The following is a 15,164-nucleotide window of genomic DNA, read 5'->3' on the forward strand; positions in this document are numbered from 1 at the left end:
CGGTTTGAACAGTAAAGCAGCGATTGTACTGTAAAAACTGATATCTTAAAACTCATTTCTCAAGGCAGTGGCGGCGTTTACGTTATTAATGTCTATGATCTTCGGTAACCACCTAAAGCCAGGTGAACACTTAAAAACGATTTTATCACGTACTGTCCTGGTATGGATTGAGTTCGTCCTTCGGTGCTACCTAAGTGTTGACGTATTCAAAATATGGGTAGTTGCTTTGCTGGCTCTCAGCAATGTTGACGGTGACCCCTTATATCATCAGATGGACTGGCCTACCATATAAAAACGTTTCCTTGTTCTTTGAATTGACTCGTCCAATTTGAAGCTGTTTCTATATTTATAGGTGTAATCTATAACAACCCGAACATAAATACTCGAAAACGCACAAAGATGACTACAAAATTAAGAAACGCATTAAAATAATTTTTTTGAATGAAGGATGCAAAATGCTATTTCCGGGCCCAGTGCCTTCCGACTTCAGGCTATATAGCTTCTCAATTTCATTGTATAAGGCTACCCGACTCTTCAAACAAAAACACAGGACATCAGTTACTGTAAACGTTTTGAAACAGTTCGTGTCAAACTCGAACCCCGCAATGCGCAATCTACTGAAATATGTACTAAATTATTGTCCCCTATTATCGTCGCAAATGAAATAAATAAAACGCAAAAAAAAATATCTGAAGACAGAACGAAAATCCTTCAGGTTGAATGAAAATTATTCTGCTGTCATTGTGACTTATGCGAGCGGGCGCCAATCCTAAGATAAATGTGGCGCTCATTGGTTCGGTCAATGGTTCTCAAATGTGGTACCGTGCCCTCCTTATTGGAAGTGACAGGGGACATTTAGACGAAAAATTTGTTGAATTATTGTTATGTGAAACCTTGATTATTTTGACAATGTTAATATTATTTATTATTTATTTATTTATTTGTTTATGTATCTGCGTCTATGTGCTTTTTAATTACTTTTTTTTTCAATACATTTATAATACGAATACTTTTAAATTGAAATATTCATGATGAGCGATTGTATTCATTTGCAGAATTCGAATACATACATACACATGCTCTTTAATAATGTATTGTCCATAGTACACCGCAATATACCTTTTTTTTATTACTTAGATGGGTGGACGAGCTCACAGTCCACCTGATGTTAAGTGGTTACTGGAGCCTATAGACATCCACAACGTAAATGCGCCACCCACCTTGAGATATAAGTTCTAAGGTCTCATGATTAGGTGCTGCTATATTTTTATATTTTCCAGAACTTCTTTAAATTAAAAGGTTATCTAGAAGAGATCGGTCTTAGCGATAAGACCGCCTGTTGCCTTTTAGACTGTTTTTTTAATGTAAATTGTGTTTTGGTGTGCAATAAAGTGTATTTTTTTTCCTCTCTCTCTCTCTCTCTCTCTTTCTCTATGTTTATATTTATTGAAACATTTGACAATCTCTGTAGTTCGAGAAGCTCACGTTCGGAACTTTCTCACTTAGGTCCGTCAGCTTTGCGAGTGTCAAATACGTCTCGGGCCACTTAGACACAGTTCCGAAATTCTGATCATTAATATTTATTACGCTTGAATTGGTTTTTGTACGGGAAATTACTAGCATATATCTGATTGTTTCGATGAGTGAATTGGTAATTGGTAATGATACACGCTGAGACCGAATGGATTGGTATTTTTTTATTTTGTTTTTGAGCTCACAACGACCTATAGCGTGTAAGTATCTACTTTTATTCTCGATTAGATAGGCAGATGAACTGCAGAATCCAACTGACAGCAGATTGTCAATCCCTCTGCCCATTTCGAGACTTGGTGATAGGACCTCTTCTGAGTCCGCGCGGGTAGGTACCACCACCCTGCCTATTTCCGCCGTGAAGCAGTAATGCGTTTCGGTTTGAAGGGTGGGGCAGCCGTTGTAACTATACTGAGATCTAAGAACTTATATCTCAAGGTGGGTGGCGCATTTACGTTGTAAATGTCTCTAGGCTCCAGTAACCACTTAATACCAGGTGGGCTGTGAGCTCGTCCAACCATCTAAGAAATAAAAAAAATAAAAAAAACTTGGAGTTGAATTTACATTTGAATGATGGAGAAACCTCTAAAATAGTAACGCATGGCTGCTCGTAGCTGAAGTGGAGCGCTAGTGGTATTGACCTGATCAGGCCCACAGCATGCCCTATTCCGTAAGTGCTTTTAGTTACCGATCTTCTTCCTTCAGTGTTGAATTTTTCAGTGTATTATTATTATACACATGCATTATTAACACATGTATTATTTTGAAGCAATCAAGGAAATCTCCTGATACTGTTAAAATTAGTTCCAAAATGATGTGGTCCAACCTGCTATGGTCTATAAATTCCTACAGCAAACAGAAATTTTTCATTGCTCGTCGGTGGCGTAATGAGGTTATGAACAACTTTGAAATAAAGAGTTTTACGGGTGAATACAAATATGATTATATTTATGATTGATTTTACTGGTGGTAGGACCTCTTGTGAGTCCGCGCGGGTAGGTATCACCGCCCTGCCTATTTCTGCCGTGAAGCCGTTGTAACTATACTATATACGTTGTAGGTGTCTATTGGCTCCAGTAAGCCCTTAACACCAGGTGGGCTGTGAGTTCGTCCAGCAATATAAGCAATAAAAAAAAATTACATCCTCAATGTCCCTAATAAAATACGAGTCTGAATTGCATTTTACCAATAACTCTCCTAATCTACAATGCAGAAAGCATAACTCATTCGCAGAAACTGTATCAAACTCAACACGCGCTGCCATTAGTAGGTTATACAAAAAATTTGAATGGAAAATCTTATTTTTGAAGGGATGAAATAAAGAAATCTTTACAAATTCAAACGTGGGAAACACGTTGGAGGCGTTCACTTAAATCAATACAAATTGTTAGCAATAGCCGGACCCTTTCACCGCTACCTGCCGTTTGATTGATCACGGACCCTACCTTTTGTGCCTTTAGAGGTCACCTGAACTGCCCCTTGTACTCTAATACTGGTAACATTGAAAAGTTATACGAACCGGTTGATTGGCATTAGGTACGATTGTCTTTTTAATATTAATACGCTTTTATTAGTTACAGACGTATGTATGTAACGGAATTTTTGAACATGATTTTGACCCCCTTCAAAACGTCAGATTAGCTCGAAATTTGGTATACTTATTAAGGATCGATGACAATTTAATAATAAATAAAAAATTGAAAAAAATTTTTATAAAATTTAAATTCAACTTGGTGACGCAGGTGAGCGTCACCTTAAACGTGAACTGATGAGCTGAAAGGGAGCAAATGAACTCTGCGGAGAATGAGCGGACACGAAAGGGTAGGTAGGAAAACGGGACTTACTTGGAGGCTGATGCTGGCACTATCACGGTCGTAGTGGTGTTTCTCTGCGATGGGTGGCACATACACCTTTTCACCGGTTCACACTATACCTTTTACTTAGTATCGAAAGGCGCGCGCGCACAATTTACTCAATATCGAACGAGCGTATCTCCGCGTGCCGTCATGTACCGCACTGTTATGAGAGGTGCGGGGTGCGTACGGGCGACGGCACCCGAGTTGAGCCGAACATTTACAAACGTCGCGCTGTCGCGCGAACATCCTGGGGCGGCCGGGGCTGAACTTCTTCATGTGCTGAATCCAGCGGCAACCTGGCTAACTTGAACACAGGTCTCCGCAGACTTCCATGCTTCGTGTCCAAATCCACGACTCTGATCACTCCATCCTTGCCGGGTAACGTGCGGATAATCCTTCCAAGTTTCCATTGCAGCGGGGGCTGATTGTCCTCTTTGATGAGGACGAGCTCTCCAACTTGAGGAGGTGAGGATGTGGAAAGCCATTTGGAGCGGGTTTGGAGGGTATGGAGGTAGGATTTGGTCCACAGAGTCCAAAAACGCTGAGAGAGAGCTTGGATGAGCTGAAAACGCTTATGAGCTGATAATGGCTTATCATCAAAAGATGGCTCAGGAAGAGCGGTGAGTGGACGGCCAATAAGAAAGTGGCCAGCTCTTAGTGGCTCAAAATCGGAGGGATCTGACGAAAGTGGACAGAGAGGTCTGGAATTAAGTACTGCCTCGACTCGAGTTAAAAGTGTGGAAAATTCTTCAAACGTGAGGTGCTGTTCACCTATAACATGATAAAGTAGCTTCTTAGTGCTCTTGACCGCAATTTCATGAAGGCCCCCGAACCAGGGTCCCGTGGGCGGTTGGAGCAGCCAAGTTATGTGCTGATTAGCGAGCCTATGCGTGATTGTGTCATTATTTTGCGCGAGAAAATCTTGTACCTCAATGAGATGATTCTTAGCTCCTACATAATTTGTGCCACAGTCAGAACGGACAAGAGTAGGAGTACCGCGACGCGATACAAACCGTTGCATTGCAGCAAGAAACGCTTCAGTGCTGAGTGACGAAACGAGTTCCAAGTGAACCGCCTTAGTAGATAAGCAAACAAAGACACAAAAGTATGCCTTCGTGAGTTTGGCGTTACGTAAAGTACTAGATTTAATGAGAAACGGGCCAGCAAAATCTGTAGAGACCTGACTAAATACTGGCTGGGGTGTGACCCTGTCTGCGGGCAAATCAGCCATCAACGGAGCTCTGGCCTGAGCGCGATATCGGAAACATCTAATGCATTTGTACACGCGATGCCTGATGACACGACGTGCTGAGAGTATCCAGAACTGCTGACGGAGGATAGCGTGTAATGTGTCAGCCCCAGGATGACAGTTTATTCTGTGATAGTGGTCTATGATGAGATCAACTAGTGGACTAGAGCTGGGCAGAACGAGAGGATGCTGAGCATCGTATCTTATTGGCGCATGAGTGAGGCGACCACCAACTCTCAAGAGATCATCTTTCATCAAGGGTGAAAGACGCTGAAGTCGAACGGTACAAATCTTGCCTGCCTGAAGACGGTAAATATCTTCCGCAAACTTATTGTGTTGAACAGAGCGAACCCAGAATAACAGAGCATCTCTACGTTCTCCAACTGTCAAGGAACCAGAGCGCCTATCAGTTGAGTTGTGTCTACAATTGAAAATAAAGCGTTTTATGCAAGCTGTCACTCCAACGAGCTTGTCGAGAGAACTGAATCGAGTAAGCAAGTCAAGGTCGAGGTCAGGAACTGCTATATGAGCTGGTACTTTCTTGGGCTTCAGACCTGGTAATGCATGGTGGCCTAGAGCAGGAGGCATTTTGGGCCAGGTGTCAGGAGGCTCCTTCAGCCAGCTAGGAGACCACCAAAGATCATGAGCTGATAGTGACTGGGCAGACATTCCCCTGCTCGCACAGTCTGCAGGGTTCAGGTTTGTAGGAACATGTTTCCATGTGGAGGTGATTGGATGGGATGTTATCTTGGCAACCCTGTTAGCTTCAAAAACCTGAAGTCTATGAGGAGGTGTGTTTAGCCATGCTAGGACAATGGTACTGTCTGACCAGCATATGTGTTGCTTTATGGTAATATGGGACAACAATTGAGTCGAGACACGTATCATAAGCTGTGTTAAGAGACTTGCAGCAGATAACTCCATCTTGGGGATGGTAAGACGATTTTTAACGGGTGCGACTCGTGATTTAGCAATTACGAGGTATACGTTGACACATCTGTGCTCATCGAGTTCATGGAGATAAATAACGGCAGCAAAACCTGCCTCTGAGGCGTCTGCGAACCCGTGAAGCGAGTAAGTAGACTTAAGTTTGTTTGTACAAATAAGGCGAGGCAAACGAAGGGTTGACAATTGGGGCAGATCCTGTGATATGCGGTTCCATTCTGTCTGCACTTCAACAGGGGTGTGTTCGTCCCATTCTAACTTTAGAAGCCACAGCTTCTGTAGGAGAAGCTTTGCGCGGAAGATAACAGGAGTAACCTAACCGTTAGGGTCATAAAGAGAGGCGACTGTGCTGAGGATTGAGCGTTTGGTAATTTGTTTTATTGAGGGGAGAGAAATACGATAAGTTAACTCATCCGATTGAGGAATCCACTGTATACCTAATACTTTTATGGAGTTGGAGTCTGGGCCAATGTCAAAGTCCTTGGGCATGTCACACTGATCATCGGGAAATCTTTCAAGAAGCTGAGGGCAGTTTGAGGTCCATTTACTGAGCTGAAAACCACCTAAGGCTAGTAAGTTAATCAAGTCGTTTTGGAGAGCTTGAGCCTTTACTACAGAATCGTGACCAGTGAGAATATCATCGACGAATATGGACTTGCGCAGCACTTGAGCAGCTGCAGGATAGCGATGACCTTCATCATTCGCTAATTGGATTAAAGTGCGTATAGCATGATATGGGCTTGATCTTAACCCGTATGTAACAGTGTTTAAGGCATATGTAAGGAGGGGCTGATCTGGCGAAGAGCGCCAGAGAATGAGCTGGTAACGCCTCTGATCGGGATGTATGAGTATGTTTCTGAACATCATACAAATGTCAGTGCTGAAAACTACGGGATGAGTTCTAAACAACAAGATAATATCGACAATGTCCTGTTGAAGAGCTGGACCAGTGTGTAAACAATCATTTAGGCTGACACCATTTGAGCTTTTACAGCTACTGTTCGATTCGAACCCAGCGACCTCGTGGCAGCCTAGGGCTACGGAAACCAGCACGAGGTGCGCGTCGAACATGTGCCGCGATTCGCGGCGCCGTATGTACTATTTTAACAAAATATCATGCAATCACTCACCGGAACCGATGCCTTCGTCTTCTCACGCCGTATCACTTAGGGAGAAGGGTATGGGGCAGGAATGGATAAGGATTAGCGATGATACACAACTTTAGCGTAGACCGTCAATATACAGGTACCGTCCCGTTCGAGAAGCAAGACAAAGTGACAGATGTCAAATCGCGACGGCACCGTCAAATCGCGACCCGTGTTGCCGTGGTAAGAATTCAAAAACTAACGGATTGGTTTCGAACAGTCACCCGCCCGGACAGGTCCCCTACCTGTCCCTAATCAACTGGCAGCCGGGACAACGTTGTGACCGCTCGTTTGAGAACAGAGTCCCCGACCAGAACCTCTGCAGACCGAGGGGTCCCATCCTTACCGGGAAACAGATTAACAATGCGCCCCCTACGCCAACGCAGTGGCGGCAGGTTAGCATCCTTAACCAACACAAGGTCACCGACGTGAGGGGGACTGGTTCTATCCGTCCACTTAAAGCGCTGCTGGAGCAGATGTAAATACTCAAGGGACCAACGTTTCCAAAAATCTTGGGACATCTGCTGCAACATCTGGTATCGCCTCAACCGTCCAGGCTTGATATCCGAGAGGGGATACTCCGGCAACGCATTGAGTGGCTGTCCTATCAAGAAATGGCCTGGAGTTAACGACTCCAAGTCATTCGGGTCTGAACTGAGCGGGCACAACGGCCGTGAATTAAGTACCGCTTCAATTTTACAAAATACCGTGGTTAACTCCTCAAAGGTGAGCGAGGTTTGCCCTATCACGCGCATCAAGTGAGTCTTAGCCGATTTTACTACTGCCTCGAAAATTCCACCCCAGTGGGGGCATCCTGGAGGACTGAAGGTCCACCGAATACCGCGACGAGAGAGGGCCGTTTCAATATCCACCTGGTTATTGTTCAAGAAATTTACTACATCCCGCAAGTAACGGTCCGCACCTACAAAATTCGTTCCGTTATCGGAGCGTATCAATTCGGGTAAGCCTCGACGGGACACAAATCTATCCAAGCTCGCAATAAAGGCTTCAGTTGTAAGGTCGGCAACAACTTCAAGATGTACAGCTTTGGTTGAAAGGCAGACAAAGACGCACAGATAAGCCTTAATTAACCTAACATTCCGCAAACGTGAAGCCTTGATCATGAAAGGCCCAGCGAAGTCCGTACCAACTCCAGAAAACGGCCTCATCTTCTTCACTCTGTCTGGAGGCAGATCTCCCATCTGAGGCTGCATCGTAGACGCCTTAAGCCGATAACAGGGTAAACACCGGAAAAGGACGCTCCGAACCGTACGACGCCCTGACAGAATCCAAAATTCCCTCTGGAGGGATGCCAACAGCGCATTGCAACCGGAATGCGAATTTGCGATGTGGCGATCCATCACCAACAGGTCAACTAACTGGCTTTTCTTGGGAAGTAAAAGAGGATGGCGCGCCGAATAAGGTAAATTGGAGTTACTTAATCGACCTCCTACTCGAATCAACCCCTGGCCGTCTACAAAGGGGCTAAGACGAGCGATAGCTCCACGAAGCTTAGGGCGCTCAGTCCTTAGCGCCTTCAATTCTGAATGAAAGCTGGTGGCTTGCACAACTTCAATTAATTTCAGCAGCGCCTTCTTCCGCTCGATGGGACACACAACAGGTGTCATATTGCGTTGAGACACCGACAAACGACAATTCCGAATAAACCTCAAAATCCAGGCGGTAACCTTAACCAGCTTGTCCAAGGAGCTATAACGGTTGATGAGCAGATCCAAATCCAACCCCTGAATCACTCCTCGATCCTCGAACTGCGCCGGTGCAGCCACGAGACCTGGAGGAACTCCTATGCGAGAGGGTGGCCACTGAGAAGGCTTCATTGTGAGCCACTGGGGACCCCACCATAACTGATGATCAACTATTTCCGATGCTAAGCATCCCCGAGAAGCGCAGTCCGCCGGATTGAGCTCACCAGGCACGTGTCTCCATGTTAGAGGGACCTCAGATCCTTGAATCTGGGAGACACGGTTGGCCACGAAAACTTCAAGTGTATGAACCGAAGCCTTCAACCAGCACAACACTATCTGGCTGTCTGTCCAAGCATACACAGTGTTTTCTAAATCAATAACCGACCGTAAGCTAGTAGCTGTATGGTTTAACAACCTAGTCAGTAGAGCGGCACCAGACAACTCGAGCTTCGGAATCGTCATGCGTGTCCGAAGCGGAGCGACCTTACTCTTAGCTAACACCAACCGTATATCAACCCTTCCAGTTGAAGAAACCGTTCGCAAGTATACCGCAGCTGCGAATCCGCGTTCCGAGGCATCCGAAAACCCGTGGAGAGACGCCTTGTATTTGCCCGCAGGAACCAGCTTCCGAGGTATTGACATGTGGTTAATATCAGGAAGAGACGAGAAAAAGTTCAACCAATCCTTCAATAGGTCACCAGCAATCCCCTCGTCCCATGACAGGTTAGCAGACCACAGTCGCTGCATGAAGCACTTTAAGAGAAAAGTGACAGGAGCGATCCAACCGTTTGGATCGAAGGTTCGAGCAATTGTGGAAAGCACCGTTCGCTTAGACCATACCTTTGGATTTTCCAACTCCACCCGATAGGTAAATTCGTCTTGAATCGGACGATATTGAATCCCTAGGACCGACAGCATGTTAGGGTTATCGACATTCTCGAAAAGATGGGGATCCTGTTGATACTCCGTTGGCAAACCAGTCAACAACTCAGGACAGTTAGACAGCCATTTTCTCAACTCGTACCCGCCCCTGCTCAAAAGGCGGATCAGTTCATCCTTGCGTGATAAGGCCTCTTCGACACTGTCGGCGCCCGTACATACGTCATCGACATATAGGTCCCGTTCCAAAATGTCCGCAGCACGAGGGTAGTGCAACCGTTCCCTCACTGCCAACTCCCGCAAAGAACGAACCGCTAAATATGGACTCGACCGCAACCCGTAAGTGTTCGTGTTCAGTTCATAAATTTTTATGGGCTCATCTGAGCTTTCACGCCAGAGAATGAGTTGATACCGCCTATCCTCCGGATGAATCACCGTTTGCCTGAACATCATACGGATGTCTGCCACGAAAACGATCTGGTGCCTGCGGAAGCTCGTCAGTATGTCTGAAATGTCCCGGTTCAGCTTTGGACCCGAATGGAGACACTGATTTAACGAGACGCCGGAGGAGGTCGTGACCGAACCGTCAAACACGACCCTAATTTTACCGTTAGGAGTTTTCAAAACCGCATGATGAGGCAGGAAACAGTGCTCCGTAGCACTCCAATCTACCTTGGAAACCGACATGTGACCTAAAGATTCATACTCCCGCATAAACTCTACATATTTCTGCCGGAACACCGCGTCGCGCCTCATGCGTCTCTCCATTGACAAAAGTCTGGTCTCTGCTGCCTTCCTCGAACTGCCTAGCAGTGGGCGATTCGCCCGAAAAGGAAGTCTTAACAAGAACCGGCCCGAATAGAGACGACCCGTATTATTCTGGTAAAACAGCTCACATTCCTCCTCATCCGGGTTAACTCGATAAGCTGTAGGAGGTTCTTCTAGTTCCCAAAACCGTTGGACTACTTCCGAAAGCGTAGACCCGACCAGAAAATTGTCCGATTTCCTCGCAGCGACTGGCCGGAACGCAGGACCCAACAATACATGCCCTAATTTTGTGTCCATTGCAACCAAACCCTCCGCATGAAGAACGCGCTTCCCAGTCAGGAGCAGCTTCCCTAGTACATCCGCCCCAAGTAGTACGTCTACTGGCCCCGGTGTGTCAAACTTGGGGTCCGCTAGCCGTAAGTCTGAAGTCAATGACCGTATGTAACTGTTTACCTTCACCGGAGGGTGACGACTTATCACCTGAGGCATCACCAAAGCTGAGACTCTAAACTGTAAGCGAGGGTTGGGATTCGATGAGAAAATAAATGAAGTGTGACCGATCACGTCCGAAATTCTAACATTGCCCACTCCACGAATAGAATAAGAAGACTTGTAAATAGGATTGCCCAACCGTACTGCAAGGTTGCTCGACATAATACTGCCCTGTGCGCCGGAATCCAACAGAGCTCGAGCAAACACAGTGTTGCCATCCGAATCCAACACCCGAACAGAAGCGGTAGGAAGTAAAACAGCTTCTGGGGCTGGGGCAACACTGCAGTGAGCGGCAATTTCCTAGCGGGGGCCCGGGTCCCCGCTATCCCGGTCGGCGCGCGACGGAAGGTCGTAGCGTGCCAGCGGATCCCACGCTCCCACATAAGGCCCTCGTTTCCCGTCCCGCCTCATATACCTCCGCGTACGATGGCCAAACGGTCCAAACACTGGAGGGAGTCGCTCCAGCGTCGGCCGCTCCCTCAGCGGAGGAGAAAACCGTACTTCTGAGGGAGGGGGAGACGAGTGAGCAGGGCTACTCGATCCAGCAGGCGAACACGGCCCCGCACGGGGGGACAACGTGGCCACCCCGGCGTAGCTAATGGGCATCCGCTGGCACCCGCCCGCAGTACCTAACCCGGCGCCTCCCTGCGAAGCCTCTTTCCGAGGGTCCACGCCGCCGAATTGGCGAGGGCTACGACCGGTGCGCTCACCGGTCGGCGAGGCTGGATGACTGCGTCCGGATGACCTCGGAGTGGCGGCAGACTCCAGACACAGGAGGGCATGGTGCCGACCGTCGCAATTAGGGCACAATTGTGGCTGTGGACAGACGCTCGCCGTGTGCGGCCCAAAACAAAAAAAGCACCATCGCCGCTGGGCAACGATGTTGCGTCTACCCCTGATGCGCGTCGACCGGAACCTCGGACAGGCGGCTACGTCGTGCCCGCTCTCATGACAGAAGGCACACCGTGGGCCTCCCACCGCTGCCATGAGCGCAGTCAGTCGTTGAGACGGCCCCCTCTTATCCCCTCCCCCTCCCCTCTGAGCAACCGAAACGGCGTGGCCGGAAGCCGGCACACGCGACCCAGAGGAGGAGGGCGGTGGCATAATCTCGTGTCGGCGACTTTCAGCTTCTAAAAATGCCAGCAGACTGGCCAGGGTAGGCAGTTCGTCCCTACCTGCGTTGTCCTGCTGCTCGAATCGAGTGAGCACCTCAACCGGCAGCCTACCTGCAACAATATAAAAGAGCAGATATGACCATTGGTCTACTGGTAGACCCAAATTTCCCAAGGCCTTAGTGGCCACCGTAACTGGATTCAGTACCTCGGCTCTGATATCGGAAGCCCGAGAAAGTTTGGGTATCGCAAACAGCCTGGCCAGCTGAGTGTCTACCAACCGTCGTTGATTTTGATATCGGTCGAACAGGATCTGGCGTGCGACCGCATAATTGTCGTTGGTGATAGGCAAGTGTGCCACCAATTCACCAGGTTCACCTCGCAGAGCACCCCGAAGCTGAGCCATCTTATAAGAGGCAGTCAAGTCCGACCGACCATGGACCAGGCTGTCAAACAAATTTATAAAGCCGACCCACTCGTTCAGATCACCGTGGAAGATCGGCAGGTCGATGGAGGGGAGGCGTGATATGACGCCTGACGAAGTTCCCGAACCTCCATTACCACCGGATGACGACTGCTTCTTAATATCGGCCACCCGTTGCAGAATGGCATCAGCGTACTCCTGACACTGGTCCACGTCAAGACCGATGGCATGGATCACCTCCTTCTCCACTTCGGACCCCAAAGCAACGAGGTCAGACAACCGATCGTACACTACCTCCAACCGTTCGTGCACCTGAGACGCCCTATCGAGCAATGCCGCATCCCTATCTGTTCTGTCAACCAAAGCATGAGCTGATGCGAACCATCGGAGCTCACTAGTCACCTTCCCGCGAATGTAGGACACCGACATGTTACTTGCAGTTTACAACCAGAACAAAAAAAATTCAAAAAAAAATTCAAAATAAAATCAAAAAAAATTCAAAAAAAATCAAAAAAAAATCAAAATAAAAATTATTTAAAGGAGTGTACGAGTGAGCCCACCAAATATTCCTACTCCTAAGTATTTAGGTAACCTAGACCTCACCACTGTACCAAGGACACCCCAACAAATAAGAACAAACTAAAAATTAAAAGTTATAAGATAGAAAATTGCTGATACCAGGTTTTGAGTTGCAACTAAACTCAAGCGCACCTGGCCTCTAGACTATAACTAGAAGCTAGTCACCAAGCAGGACCCAATCAACAATTTACTATCACAAAGTATTCACACTGTTCAACGGGTAAGTCAAATAACAAAATTAAAATTAAAAATTAATTATATGATAGCAAATTGCTGATAAAAATTTGTGAATTAATTTTCAAACACTGATGGCCTCAGGACTATACCAAAGCCAGTCACCAAACAGGGCCCACAGTCAGCAATCCACTACCACAAATTCAAACAAGTAATTTAAATTTAGAACAAATTAAAACAAATAACAAAAAAATATATATAATAGTAAATTGCTGGTATAAGTTTTGAAATGACACTCATACACCGTTGGCCTCTGGACTATAACTAAGCTAGTCTCCAAACAGGGCCCAACCAGCAATCTACTACTACAAGTTCAACAAGTACTCCAGTTATATTCAATTACAAATGTGTTGCAGCTCAATTATACTAAAATATAAGTAGGAAGTGAGCTACAATCATACACAAATTAATAATAAATTATAAACCCAAACTGTAATAACATTCAGATTGTTACACACAATTATGCTTAAATAGATGTGGTAATCTACTGCTATGATGAGCAGAATTAACATAAATCTGTAGTAATAGTATGAAAATAGCTGACCACTGTAGCAGCTGTGTGCTAGGTCATAAACTCAGCCAGCACAGCTGTCCAACTCACGTACAATTAGTCAGCTATGCGCAGTGGAAGCTAATAAATCAGTCTTACTATTACTAACTATTACTACTCACTAATTTTCTTAACCAGGTGGATAGAAACACACTAAACGACCTGACCTAGGTCAGCAGAATGATAGTTTAAACAGAACCGAACCCTATGCCTACACTACTTCTGCTGACTAGTAACAAAATTAAGTGAGGTTAGACGTAAAAAATTTTACATTCGTGGTAATTACTATAGATTTCACAAATCTAACCACGCTCTGCTACCAGAAATTGTTCGATTCGAACCCAGCGACCTCGTGGCAGCCTAGGGCTACGGAAACCAGCACGAGGTGCGCGTCGAACATGTGCCGCGATTCGCGGCGCCGTATGTACTATTTTAACAAAATATCATGCAATCACTCACCGGAACCGATGCCTTCGTCTTCTCACGCCGTATCACTTAGGGAGAAGGGTATGGGGCAGGAATGGATAAGGATTAGCGATGATACACAACTTTAGCGTAGACCGTCAATATACAGGTACCGTCCCGTTCGAGAAGCAAGACAAAGTGACAGATGTCAAATCGCGACGGCACCGTCAAATCGCGACCCGTGTTGCCGTGGTAAGAATTCAAAAACTAACGGATTGGTTTCGAACAGCTACCATCAAAAACAGTGCGTAGCTTGTCTGATCCCGACTTGAAGATGCCATGATGAGGGATATAGAAGTGAGGTTTATGAGCAAATGTACTCGGGTGGCATGGGGACATGTGACCCAGCTTCTGATAATCTGCCATGAAATCAATGTATTTCACACGGAGATATGGGTCAGCTTGTAACTTCTTTTCAAGATTAAGAAACCTGCGCAATGCTATGGCATGGGTACTTCCTAGTTCGGGCATATTATGTAAAAAGGGTAAAGTTACCGTATATTGACCTGAGGGTTTACGAGTAGTGGTAGTGCGGAATATTTCTTCACACTGATCTTGCAAAGGGGTAGTTTCAACATGAAGTTGGGGCTCTTCAGATTCCCAGAACTTCTCAAGGCTCTTGCGAATGTCATGTGTAGATACCTCGAGTTCTGGTTGTGCGCTGACAATGTGAGCCGATTCAGTTTTGCTTACAGGAGCAGTATACAAATCGTGTATGGGTCCTAACAATGTAAAATCAAATATCGTGCCGAAGGCTATTGGCCTGCCGGGCCCCAATGAGACTTTAGACCCATCTAAAACCTGTCCGAGGATATCCGAGCCTAACAACAGATCGATCGGAGCTGGTGTATGGTATCTTTGATCAGCTAAGGGGATCGTTGACTGGTCTACCATATGTGATATATCCTGTACCTTCCCTAGAGGCAGATAACCGGTAACATGCTTTAAAATATGAGCTGTAGCCGTTATCGTAGGTGTTTCGCTATGAGTGGGTCGACATACAATTTTGATTGATGCCTTGGAGTACTGTGTGTGCTGATTTCCCACTCCCGAAATTTGTAAAGAAGTATTCTTTAGTGGTAGTTGTAAAGTTCGAGCCATGCGCTGAGTAATTAATGTTACCATACTGCCACAATCCAATAGGGCTCGTGCTCTTTGAAATTGACCATGAACATCTGCTATTTCTAAGGTGACAGTAGGCAATAATATGGGTGTATTAGGGTTGTGGTT

At 46.3% G+C, this 15,164-nt stretch overlaps 3 protein-coding genes across 3 annotated transcripts; all 3 read right to left on the reverse strand.

Annotated features, from left to right (window-relative positions):
* Positions 1 to 3,603: 3,603 nt before the first annotated feature.
* On the reverse strand, positions 3,604 to 5,223 carry LOC119629254 (uncharacterized). The gene has a single exon (XM_038014447.1). It carries the CDS (start codon positions 5,221 to 5,223, stop codon positions 3,604 to 3,606), a length of 1,620 nt encoding a protein of 539 aa, XP_037870375.1.
* Positions 5,224 to 6,863: 1,640 nt separating this feature from the next.
* LOC134199795 (uncharacterized) lies at positions 6,864 to 14,157 on the reverse strand. The gene is made up of 2 exons (XM_062671322.1): positions 13,929 to 14,157; positions 6,864 to 11,796 (listed from the first exon to the last, which is right to left on the reverse strand). Exon 2 carries the CDS (start codon positions 10,730 to 10,732, stop codon positions 6,977 to 6,979), a length of 3,756 nt encoding a protein of 1,251 aa, XP_062527306.1. The 5' UTR covers positions 10,733 to 11,796; positions 13,929 to 14,157; the 3' UTR covers positions 6,864 to 6,976.
* On the reverse strand, positions 14,142 to 14,828 carry LOC119629256 (uncharacterized). The gene has a single exon (XM_038014448.1). The coding sequence runs from the start codon at positions 14,826 to 14,828 to the stop codon at positions 14,142 to 14,144; it is 687 nt and encodes a 228-aa protein (XP_037870376.1).
* Positions 14,829 to 15,164: the final 336 nt, after the last annotated feature.

The sequence above is a fragment of the Bombyx mori genome, chromosome 12 (assembly GCF_030269925.1).
Source record: "Bombyx mori chromosome 12, ASM3026992v2".
Taxonomy (NCBI): Eukaryota; Metazoa; Arthropoda; class Insecta; order Lepidoptera; family Bombycidae; genus Bombyx; species Bombyx mori.

Coding starts and splice junctions, on each gene's coding strand:
- LOC119629254 (XM_038014447.1), bottom strand. CDS start 5,223: ATGCCTCCTGCTCTAGGCCACCATGCATTACCAGGTCTGAAGCCCAAG.
- LOC134199795 (XM_062671322.1), bottom strand. CDS start 10,732: ATGTCGAGCAACCTTGCAGTACGGTTGGGCAATCCTATTTACAAGTCT.
- LOC119629256 (XM_038014448.1), bottom strand. CDS start 14,828: ATGGTAGACCAGTCAACGATCCCCTTAGCTGATCAAAGATACCATACA.